At 36.9% G+C, this 12,203-nt stretch overlaps 1 protein-coding gene and 1 long non-coding RNA gene across 3 annotated transcripts in view; one reads left to right on the top strand and one right to left on the bottom strand.

Moving 5' to 3' along the window:
* Positions 1–7,218, top strand: part of tns1b (tensin 1b) — a 78,142-nt gene extending 70,924 nt beyond the window's left edge. The window contains exons 21-34 of the mRNA XM_077727973.1: positions 1,607–1,702; positions 1,957–1,983; positions 2,141–2,312; positions 2,416–3,464; positions 3,638–3,724; positions 3,788–3,916; positions 4,029–4,121; positions 4,260–4,337; positions 4,417–4,485; positions 4,588–4,614; positions 5,294–5,465; positions 5,695–5,763; positions 6,570–6,599; positions 6,674–7,218. Coding sequence (XP_077584099.1) covers positions 1,607–1,702; positions 1,957–1,983; positions 2,141–2,312; positions 2,416–3,464; positions 3,638–3,724; positions 3,788–3,916; positions 4,029–4,121; positions 4,260–4,337; positions 4,417–4,485; positions 4,588–4,614; positions 5,294–5,465; positions 5,695–5,763; positions 6,570–6,599; positions 6,674–6,812 — 2,237 coding nt within the window. The 3' untranslated portion in view covers positions 6,813–7,218. The remainder of the gene's footprint in view (positions 1–1,606; positions 1,703–1,956; positions 1,984–2,140; positions 2,313–2,415; positions 3,465–3,637; positions 3,725–3,787; positions 3,917–4,028; positions 4,122–4,259; positions 4,338–4,416; positions 4,486–4,587; positions 4,615–5,293; positions 5,466–5,694; positions 5,764–6,569; positions 6,600–6,673) is intronic.
* LOC144204171 (uncharacterized) overlaps positions 5,817–12,203 on the bottom strand; it is a 70,219-nt gene continuing 63,832 nt past the window's right edge. For both annotated transcript variants that reach the window (XR_013327841.1, XR_013327840.1), the window contains exon 4: positions 5,817–5,865. This is a non-coding gene — a long non-coding RNA (uncharacterized LOC144204171). The remainder of the gene's footprint in view (positions 5,866–12,203) is intronic.

Below are 12,203 nucleotides of genomic sequence, written 5' to 3'. Positions count from 1 at the left end.
ATATTCTACCACGGCTGTGCATTGATTTTTACAATGCAGTTAACTTGTATAGCAAGTTAACTATAAATAGCTTTTCTGTAAATAGCCAAAGTGGTGAAAGTAGCAGTGTCCTTTCATTGGCTGGTACATGTGACACCAGATGTTTTGGTTATTAAATCTAGTCCACAAATCACATTACCAAGTGTCCATTTAGACTTTTGTGCACCTAGCCCACAGAAACCGTAAGAGGGGAATGTTTTGCTGTGGTAAGTGGGTTTTTGCACGTCTCCGTTCCTAAGTTCCAAGTCCCAAGTCCATGTCAACCATGTACGGTCACTCTACCTACCCTACCCAGTGTCCTATTCCTGCCTGTGTAATCATTTTAGCGGGGTACACATATATATGTTTACTATCTTGAGAGTTAGTGTGTGCTAATATAGGCTCTGGGGGGCTTAAAGCAACCAAATAGCAATGGGAAGTAACAAAAATCGGCTTTTTACAAGTTTTAGTTGTAATAAAGAGCATCCAGACTAGAGAAAAAAATAGTAGAAGAACATTAAAAAACACTTATTGTTCAGGAACTGGGTTTTTAATGAATTTTGAGCCATTTTTTTTATTTAATAGTTGTATTTTAATGTAGAACATTAGAAAAATAAGAAAATACGTTAAAAATACTGGGTTTTAGTTTTACTAGTTCCATTATTTGTCATGTGAAATATTTAATTTAGAAGAAAACTCTTGATTTATGTAATGGGTGTAGAACATAATAGTTTTTCCTCATGAGATTAGCAATATATAAAATAGAACCACAACAGGGCTTGTGTCTTAATATGGGCATAAACTTATATTTTGAATATAAATTGGGAATGACAAAAGTATGTGTATTGGTATGTGTGTACCCAACTAAATAGGAAAAGTAGCCTACATTCCGAATTAAGTACCCAGCCTTGCACTGCTTTGGCACGAGAGCGCCACCAGTAAACATAACAGAATAGCGAAAAGGAATAACACCACACCACGAGCATTGACTTACAAGTTCCAGAAGTCAGACGACAGTGTTAAAAAGTAGATTGTTTGCACTCTGCTGCTCTGTGTGCTGTCGTCATCTGCTTTTTGGCTGCCATTTTTGTAGACCAGACAAAGCCACTGCAAAAAAAAAAAAATTAAAAATACTTCAGTGCTTTGAGTTTCAGCGTAAATTTTCACATTTTTATGAACTGAAAAAACTTAAAAATAGTTTAATTTGAAAAATTATCCAGAAAAAATATGCAATGTCGCAAAACCGTTGAAGTTAAAGTTGCAAAATTCGAGGGATTACTGTGGTCTTTTAGCAGTAACATTTGAGTAATCCCACTGTAAAAAGTACCTTAAAGGCATAATGCAGATTAGAATACATATTCTGTTGATTTTGATGTGATGTTGCATGTGTTGCTTCCTCCATCCGAGCATGAAGCATGACTATAAATCTCCATAAATATCCTAAATATTGTAGTATTATAATATGTTGACTCTTAGAGAATGCAATGTTGGTCGTCTAAGTAAGCAATTTTGCTGCCAATATTGCAGTTTTAGCTTGCTAAATAAAACATGCATGGAGTAATAATGAATTCATTTTTATTGATTATAGGCCGGTCCCCTCCGGGTCTTGCCAAGACTCCACTCTCGGCGTTGGGGTTAAAACCCCACAACCCTGCAGAACTCTTGCTTAATCAAACTGGCTCAGGTGGGTTGAGAAATTTCCCAAATTTTATATATGACGATAACCTGAAAACATTTTCCTGATGAATATCCAAATACAGAACTGACATGGCATATATTCTTTCTAATAAGAAAATCTAAAATCCTTCTAGACTCGTACCTTTTGAATTTGTATTGCCTGTTCCTACATACACAAAAAAACAGATATTCCAACACCTCTATTTTCTGCGCTTTGACAATAATTTGTTTCTCTGGATTACCTCCATTGATGCTCCTCAGAGGATGAGTTTATTCAAGATGGAGAAGGTAAGCATCTATATTAACTAGATGCTAAATTGTCCACCCCATCCCTTCGTACCATCCACTCCTCCAATTCCACACTTAAATTTTCTCATATATGTAAACAACACCGCAAAATACAGAAAGTCCTTATCTTACAATGAAACCCTTTCTCTCCCATTAGCACCCAGAAGCTACGTAGAATCTGTCGCAAGGTCAGCAGTTCCACCTGAGGAACAACCCTCAACCCCCCAAAGTCCTGCAGACACCACAGAACAACAGCGAAGTCCAAGTCCCGCTTCCCGTACCCTGAACTCCCCGTTGTCAAGTAGCAGCCCAATCCAGACCTCACCAGGGTGAGTCCTAAATACATACTACAACCTTCCTAGTACACCAATACTCATTATACAGAGAGTATTTGTTTGGAGGCTTAAGTACACTTTTTTAATCATCCTCTAGCGATCCAACTATAACCGAGAGCTACTCCAGCACTCCGTCCCAAGCCACCACCGATTCCAGTTTGCGTACTCAATCGGCTGTGAGCAACTACTCCAACGCAACACCGTCCTACCCTGCCTCAACTCCTCCTATTGCCTCCCACACCGATTCCGTTCAATACCTGGGTGTCACGACTCCTATGGTTTCCAGTCCGGGTCATTACACCCAAACCATAAACCGAACGACTCCCGATTCCATCCAACCAGTCTACGTGGAACCCTCCAAAACAGTCATCGTCCAGAAAACTCCAGAACTACAACGCCGGGTTCGAGTCCCTACCTCCTCTACGGAAAGTCCTCTCCCGGACAAGCATCCAAATCTTTATCAGGAAAGTTCTAGTTCCGTGGTGGGTCAGAACATTTCCACAGTCAACGGTTTTGAAACCAACATCCTGGGCTTCAGTAACAGTCCCAGTTTAGGACACTATCAGTATCAGGGAAGTCAGGGCGGCCAAGTAGTCCTCACCCGACAAGCCTCAATGGGGCAAGAGTCCAGAAGAAGTCCAATCCTCACTAGACAGACCTCCTTGGGACAAACCATCCCCAGCAGCCCCGTGGTCAGCCGACACCCATCGCTTTCTCAATCCCGCGGAAGTCCGGTTCTCGGCCGCCACCCGTCATTGTCCCAGATGTCTCAACGTAGCCCGAGTTTAGACCGGCACCCCGTACACAGTGGCTACACCACTCCAGACGAGCGGCATGGCAACCTTTCCAGACAAAGCAGTTCTCCGGGATACCAAGGACCGCCTACTCCCTCTTTCCCGGTTTCTCCCGCAGTCTACCAGGATCCGGGAATGCCCGGGATGGGTGTAGGATTTCGACAAGGGAGCACAACGCCAACCTTTCAACCTCAGCTTCCAGAGAAGAGACGAATGTCCAGTGGCGATAGACCCAATCAGAACGCCATGTCGTACAGCTCCCTAAACGGAATGATGGTATCCCCTGTAAACGGGTCGAGCAATCCTAGCTACTTCCACACCCTGTCGGACTTCTCACGCTTCAACATGCCTGGTAAAATATCTTCTTGCCCTTTCCTACCGGTCACAGATACAGTCAGACAACTTTTAACAGTATGTCCAAACCTCTAATAACTTAACGTTGGATTTTACATACTATGTAGAATTATACTTGTTTCTTAGCATCGACTGTTTGCATACTTCTGAAATAAACATGTTATATTGCAGATGGCGGTCCGGAAAGCAGACTGAATGTAAAGTTTGTCCAAGATACGTCAAAGTTTTGGTACAAACCTGAAATATCCAGAGACCAAGGTAAGCTACGACACAGTCTTCACATCCAAAGAAATGTGGGAACAAGCATCCTCTCCGTTTCAGCTATCGGCGTCTTGAAAGAACGAGAACCAGGAGCCTTTGTGATCCGGGATAGCCATTCGTTCAAGGGGGCTTATGGTCTGGCCATGAAGGTCGCCTCACCACCACCTACAGTGCATCAAAATAAGAAAGGTAAGATTCTAAAATTCGTCAACAAGAGTTGGACTTATTCAAGATGATACATACGATGTAAACGCTACATTTTTGCGAAAATCAAGTATTTTTGTTGTGATTATTTTAACAGGGGACATCACCAATGAGCTAGTCAGACATTTTCTGATAGAGAGCAGTCCTAAGGGTGTCAAACTGAAGGGTTGCCCCAACGAACCCTACTTTGGTAAGCGGACATTTCCTTAAAACAGGACTCAGTCTAAATCACGCCATATAAATTCGCCATGGGAATTAGTTTACGGATTAATTATGATCTGTGTGAAAGACCAGATTCAAAAACAACTTGTGTTTGTCTTCTATTTAGGCTGCCTATCCGCTTTGGTCTATCAACATGCCATCACGCCTCTGGCCTTGCCCTGCAAACTTCTCATTCCTACCACGGGTCTGCAAATTAATTAAATCATTTTTTTGCATTGTCAAAGTTTAATACCGTGGTAACCTAAACCTTGGTTCTCTAACAGATCTTCTTGAGGAAGAGCCAGAAGTTGTCAAAACTAATCCAGTGGCAGACAGACTAAAACAAGGAGCAGGTATACATTAATTAAACAAATCCACATCTATCATATCTAGTTCAAATACGGTAATTATTGAGTTTAAATCATTCTGATAAGTGGCCGTCCTTGTTATCCCAGTGCAGAGGCCCTCCGCTGAATCCCATGGTAAAACCCAGTGCACTTTAAGTGCATTTTGGAAACCTGCATTTGAAATCTGCATCCTATATGTCTGCCGTTTTTTAATATTTTATGTGGAAATGTCATGTTTTTTCCTAAATTAACTTTGTTCAAGACCACTTTGTCTCTTAACTTGTACAAACTGTGTAACAGGGGTTCTCAAACTACCATATTTTCACTAATATAAGGCGCACTGTCAATGAATAACATATTTTTTCGCATATATAAGGCGCACTGCATTATAAGGCGCACTGTCTATTTTGGAGAAAATTTAAGACTTTTAAGTGCCCCTTATATGCAATTTCCGTCCAAGTTCATCTTAAAGCGGCACCTATAAATATAAAATTGACATAAAACATAGTTTACTGTCATATTCAATCATTTTTCCATAATCTTTAACTCATTCAGTACCCTTAACGATAGTAAATAATCAATATATGCAGAAAAACACATTTTTTTTTCTGGAGTTTGAGAACCACTGTTGTACAACACGGCACCCTCGCTTTTACGGAATGACTTGGATGGATTTCCTTCGTCAAAATGTCTTCAATGTCTTCAATGTCTTCAATGGAGCATGCGCACTAATGACGGGAAGGCCAAAGTGTGCATGTGTGCATTGAGATTGAATGTATTGAATTTAAGTCTGGATTATCTTCATCAATCCCAGCATGCAACGTTCTCTACATCAACTCGGTGGACATGGAGTCGTTGACGGGACCCCAGGCCATCGCCAAGGCCATTTCCCAAACCATGGCGGTGGGTGGCGCTCTCTCTAGCGCCACCGTGGTGCATTTCAAGGTGTCCTCGCAAGGCATCACGTTGACGGACAACCATAGAAAGTATGTCCAATATCTTAAATATTTAAATATTTTAGCCTGTTATTTATTTTTTGACCACTTTCTGCTGTTTGCTAATTTCCAATTTACCATTTTTGGTTTTTTTCCCCAAACAATCAACCAAAAAGTATTACTTTTCAGACCTTAAAAATCGCATTTGAGCAGTATTTGTGTTTCAATAGGATTTTGAAGTATTTTTTCCTTGCTTATTGACGTGTTTTTTGTTTTTTAGGCTGTTTTTCCGACGCCACTACCCCTGCAACACAGTCACATTTTGTGATACTGACCCCCAGGATAGAAAGTGAGTACATATTCTATTTATTTTCTAACCTGTGATGCTTTTCAACAAGTTTGGTGAAGGATGTCACATTCTGGTCACATACTGTTAGTCTTCATCTTTTTCCTGCAACATAAACACAAAGATATTTTAATCTTAACGTGAACTTATTTTAGCAAGATCACTACATTGCAAAAGTATTTTCTGCGAAATACATTAAAATGCAATGCTCCAGTTCTCATTGGGGTTGAAGTCAGGGGATGCTGACCAAACTAACCATTTATTTTCCTTATTATTATTATTTTTACTTGTATTTTTCCTTCTACAAAATATATTAAAATGAAACGCAGTAGTTCACAATGGGGTTGAAGTCAGGGGATGGTGACCAAACTAACTGATTCTTTCCGTATTCAGTACTTAATTTTTTACATACATTTTTCTTTCCACAAAATACATTACAATTCAATCCCAAAGTTCTCATTGGGGTTGAAGTCAGGGGATACTGACCAAACTAACCATTTATTTTCCTTATTATTATTATTTTTACATAGATTTTTCTTTCTACAAAATACATTAAAATGTAATCCTCCAATTCTCATTGGGGTTGAAGTCAGGGGATGCTAACCAAACTATCTGTGTGTAACACTATTTTTAACATTAACTAAACGAACAGTTTATTTTCTTTATTTAACATTAAAAAAATGTACATATATTTTTCTTTCTATAAAATACATTAAAATGAAATCATACAGTTCTCATTGGGGTTGAAGTCAGGGGATCCTGAGCAACCTATCCATGTGTAACACTATATTTTGTCAAAATGTTTACAGGTGGAACAGGCCAGAGGGCGGCACAGCCAAGTAAGCTAAAAACAAAGATTAATCATCACCAATTGACTTGTCATCTTATATCAACTTATGTCGTATTTTTCCAGGTTGTTCGGCTTCGTGGCGCGAAAACAAGGAAGCACGACAGACAACGTGAGCCATCTTTTCGCCGAAATGGACCCGGACCAGCCTGCCAGTGCCATTGTCAACTTTGTCACCCGCATGGTTACATTACAAAAGCGATGATCTCCTTTAAGCAAACCCTGGCACTTTCTCCCCTATTTTTCTCACCCCTAAAAATGCCTTTGGTTATTTTCACGCCCTTTTTTGGTCGATGGACACGCCCATTATTTGCTTCTCGGCATGTAAGCCTTATTTTTTTCTTCGTTTTTTTTTTGCGCGCTTGTGCCTTTCTTTGCGGACGGACTACAAAGTGGACCTGAGGAAGTGCAAAAAAAGGGGCGTGGCCAGATGAGACGAAGAAAAATTGAGAAATTTTTGGATGTGTGAAAGTTTTTTTTGTTTAGTTTTGAATGGCGAACCAGATTTGACCTTAAAAAAAGGAATGTGGCACTATTATAAATAAAAAAGATCAAAAAGTGTGGAATTAAAGAAGGATTGGTGATAAAAAGTTTTTTTTCAAAATAAAAGGCCTTTTCCGAGAATTGACAACATTTCTTTTGTACGTGGTTTTCATAAAGCCTCATATTTCATTTTTGATTGACTTTGAAAAGGCATCCAAATATTTAAAAAAGAGCGTTGAAAAGTTATTTTCTTTGCTATGCTATAAAAAGTGAGAAATTATTATTTTTGGTTGCCATATTTGATTTTTTTTCAGTCAAAACTGGGATGCTGTGGTTTTGTTTATACACAAAAAGAAGAAAAGTTAAGAAATGTAACCTTTGTTGGATTGTAAATCTTCACTTTTTTTGAGGAGTTAACCAAAGATAGTTTTTGTAAAAAAACGATAAAAAAAGAAGTACTAGTCAGGGCTTGCATGGCGGGAGAGATTTTTTGAACGTTTTCTTTTGTAAAAAACAAACATGGCTGCTGGATTGTTTTCATTGTGTATGTACTGATACTGTAGGTCAATAATGGACCACATTACAGGGGTCTTTTTTGCATATTTTATTTGTTTTAACAGCCTGTTATGTGCTGTATGTAAATATTTTTTTGCCTTGGTGGGTTGGATTGTTTTTAGTTGACTTGGTGCCTGATTTTTTGGGGGAAAACTGCTTTTTTAAATGAAAAAATTCAACAAAAACAAGGAAAAACAAAGAGGTTTTGTTAATTAACCCTCCTGTAATCTCACTTATGGAATTGCTATCAAAAATTGAAAAATTATTAATTTTTCCATGTTTTTTCAATTTTTAATTCGTCCAAAAATCAACAAAAAATACGCAATGTGATATTTTTTCTTATTCTTAAACGAGCGGGTCATATTGACCCATTTATTGTTATTTTTAAGAAACAAACGAGGGTTAAATATCCAAAATTATTGCGCAAAAATTATGATTTAGAAAAAAAAATCCACCTGTGCATCTTTTTTAATCAAAAATATAATTTTCTGTGGATAATCAGCTTTATAGAAAAGCACTGTACCATGACACTGTTTTTATTTTATGAATTATTATTCATAATTCTCACCAGCTGGCCAAAACAAAACATATTAATTCACATGCTACCCTTAAAGCAAGCTAAGTAAATATATAAATATACATATGCAGATATAAATATATAAGGATATTTATTTTTTTGGCTTTGTCGCTTTCTTGTACACATTTTATGTAAAAAAATATGCAAATACATATACAGTGCATTCTTATATAAGATGTATGAGAGTGTATCACTGGCTTATTTTTAATCTTGTTTATCCTCATCAAAATAATAATAATTAATATGCTTAGTTAGTCCAATATTAGAAATATTTGTTGCCCAAATCGAGCACTTAGCGGTTTTACCTTTTCTTTAAAAAAATATGGATAAAATTAACTATTAAAAAAATTCCCAAGGCAAAATCCAATTATTATTTCATATTTTTTTCCTCTTTGATTTTACACGTAATTTATTTTCCACCATTTTATTTATTTACAGTAATCCCTCAAATATCGCGGTTAATGTCGACCAGTGATATACGAAAAAACTGCATAGTAGCATTATTACTACCACAATATACACCAAATATTTTTCATATGAGTATTAACCAGCTACATATGTGTACAGTAATTTGAGTAACAACTAAATTCTCTTCCACTAGATGGCAGAATTGTTCCACTTGTTTGTATTTCATTTAGCAAAGGCCCACCTTTAACCATAATTCCATACATTTGTGATTATTCCACCATAATATACACTTGTCACATTTTTTTGTTGATGTATCATGTCATTACTGCAAATGAAAAAAAATGTGTGCCTTGGAATAAATGTTGGGAACTACAGTTCGTACAAAAATAACTTTAAATGAAATATACTTTGGCAAGTGTATCTTAAAAATAATTCCTATCTTTGCATTTTGAGATAAAAAAGGGCATGTAATAAAAGCATGTATTGGTTTAAAACCTGCATTAAATCCTGACAAAAAATTCAGGGCTTGAAATAAATCCAAAGTACATCAAAAATACTTCATTAAAAAGAGATATTGGGAAGATTAAGCACTTAAAATTGCATTTTTATACAATGACAACTGTATGTATTAACTGAAAAATGCATGCAGGATATTACTAAGAATTTAAGTTTTAATTTTATGTCAAAAAATAGAGTAAAAAATGCTTACAAGTGCATGCTGGGAAAATAAGTGGATTGGACTGGGGAGAATGTATATGTTGGCATCCCAGTGCCCACCCATTGAAGACCCCCCAGTGCGCCCCATATTTTCAGACTTTAGAAAATGTGTTCCAATGTTTGTATAGATAGTGTTGTCATTTTGGGATGGCTACATTGTATGTATGGCTTTTACTACTTCTGATGGGGAAAATAAAACAGCTCTAATAAAGATAAATGTGTATTTTTTGGGGTGTTTAGCTGATTCAGGATCTGTCGGGAATTAGATTTTAACTTTTCTCAAAATATATGGCATATAAATGCAATATTAGTTGTATTCTAAATGTGACTGTGACTTTCATGGGAAGGAAAATACAACATTTTGGAGTAATAAATAGTTACTCAATGCAAAAAAATAAAATATATTATTTTTTCTGGAAAAAAAAGTTCTGGGAAAAAATGTCCCCTTTTGATGATGTCACTTATACCCAAGTACATGCATACTAATACATACTAACCTGTTCTCTATCTATTAATTTGATTTAATTAACAATTTATGTAATATTCCAAACAAAGACGACGTTATGCACCAAAAAAGACAAAAAAATTATATTATAACTTATTCTGTAATAACATACCTTCTCCTCAAGATGTCAGTATCTCCCCTCAATACAAATAACACAAACCCCCCCCCCCCACCTTGCCAATCATGTTATACCTCTTAATTTGACTTAACTAATCCTTTTCTATCTTAACTAAATAGTCATTTATTTAGTCTTAAACCAATCAGGTTTTGTATAAACTGGCCTACAATACAAGAAAGCCTCATGACAGATATTAAAATACTTTTTTGTACTCTTCAAATTGACTTAAAATTGCCATTTAGTTGACAAGAACTAAAAAAAATGCAGTGAAATTCTTGCCATCAGGGCTTGCGGGCCTCTAGCACCACCGAATGGCGTCGGGACTTGAAATGGCGTTCACCACAGGGGTCCTGATGACTAAAATGTGCGGTGGGGCGGGAGATTAGATGTTCTATTTTGGGGCGGAGAGGGTGCGTGACAAGGGGGTAATCCTTTTAATCTGCGGGTGCTTCTGGTTTCTGTTTTGCCTCTCAGTGCTTCGCCTGCTTTATGGCTGTCATTTTGACACCTTTTTTTCTTTTTTTTTTGCCTGCATAACAGACATTTTGACCTTGTCCTCCTATTGGACGCCAAATAACCTCAACCTGGGGGTGTCGGATCCATCCGCGCTTTGTCTAAATTTCCTGGAGTGGTGATGTCATGAGCAAATAAACGTCAGTTAGTTTGTGTTTTTTTAGGTGGAACGTAACATGACCTTTTGGTTACTGGAAAATGAATGCTAAGTGGCATCAAAGATTGGATGGGAGTTGGATATTAAATGACAAAATATGACAAACGTCGATGGGAATTAAATGATAGGAGTCCAATTGAGCGATAGAAATGAGTTTTTTTAAATTTAAAAGAGAGAGTTTAATATCTCAGTACTGTTTAATATCTAAGTATTGTTTAATATCTAAGTACAGTATAATATCTAAGTACTGTATAATATCTAAGTACTGTTTAATATTAAAGTAGTTTAATATCTAAGTACTGTTTATTATCGAAGTACTGTTTAATATCTAAGTACTGTTTAATATCTAAGTACTGCTTAATTTCTAAGTACTGTTTAATATCTAAGTACTGCTTAATTTCTAAGTACTGTTTAATATCTAAGTACTGCTTAATATCCAAGTACTGTTGAAATCAGCTCTCAAAATTATATTCATGAGAGAGTTTAATATATAATTATCTATTGTTTTGTACTTAAATATTAAACAGTACTTAGATATTAAGCAGTACTTAGATATTAAACTCTCTCTCATGGATATAATTTTGAGCCAAACCCTCGTCAACAATATTCAGCATAATTTTACAGAAAAAAAACATGACTTTTGCGCTGATAAAGTGAATATGAATAATGCCTAAAATTTATTTTTCCTCAGGCTACCTCGCTTCCTCCGACACCCCCCAAAAACTTGCATGCTAAGCTGGTGCAACACCCCAAATTGTCTCTTAAGTACGTGCTAGAGCATATATCGTCGTTTGTATCACTATGGTTAGTGCATCAGCCTCACAGTTCTGCGGTCGAGGGTTCGATTCCAGGTCGGTCCTCCCAGTGGTTGGGTATCCCAGTGTGAATCATTAAATAGTGCGTGAGTACATAGGGGAATGATTGCGGCATTAAGAGTAAACCTACACAGCCAATGAGCTGCAAGCCAGTAAAAAAAAAAATAAAGCCAAGACATGATTGTGACATCATTGGTCTCACATGGCTTGCTCTCGTGCTGGCGTCGAGCCAAAATGGTTTTGTCAGCTAAGCGCACATCTGCAGTCTTGCCAACAAAAAAACTAAACAGTTGTTGGTGAAAGTAAGTGGCAAAGATCGTTCTTTTGTGGAATACGAATTGTTGAATATTGCAATTGAGACTAAAGTACGCAGAGTTGTTTTTCTATGTGTGGATAGAACCTTTTTGCATTTTCTCACATGCAAACAAGTCACGCCTTGCAGTGAAAGCAAGGTGTCGGGCGTCCAACTGAACGTAGGATTTGCCAGATGGAGTGTCAACGGGAAGATAAGGTCGAAAAATATCGTCTCCCTTGATAAGACTTGGACGAAAATGCACAATTAAAATGGCTAGTTTACCGTTTAATATCTAAGTACTGTTTAATATCTAAGTACTGTTTAATATCTAAGTACTGTTTAATATCTAAGTACTGTTTAATATCTAAGTACTGTTTCATATCTAAGTACTGTTGAATATCTAAGTACTGTTTAATATCTATGTACTGTTTAATATCCAAGTACTGTTTAATA

This window comes from Stigmatopora nigra, chromosome 11 (assembly GCF_051989575.1).
Source record: "Stigmatopora nigra isolate UIUO_SnigA chromosome 11, RoL_Snig_1.1, whole genome shotgun sequence".
Taxonomy (NCBI): domain Eukaryota; kingdom Metazoa; phylum Chordata; class Actinopteri; order Syngnathiformes; family Syngnathidae; genus Stigmatopora; species Stigmatopora nigra.
Note: the sequence above shows the minus strand (reverse complement) of the source record. Positions and strands in the feature narration are given on the sequence as shown.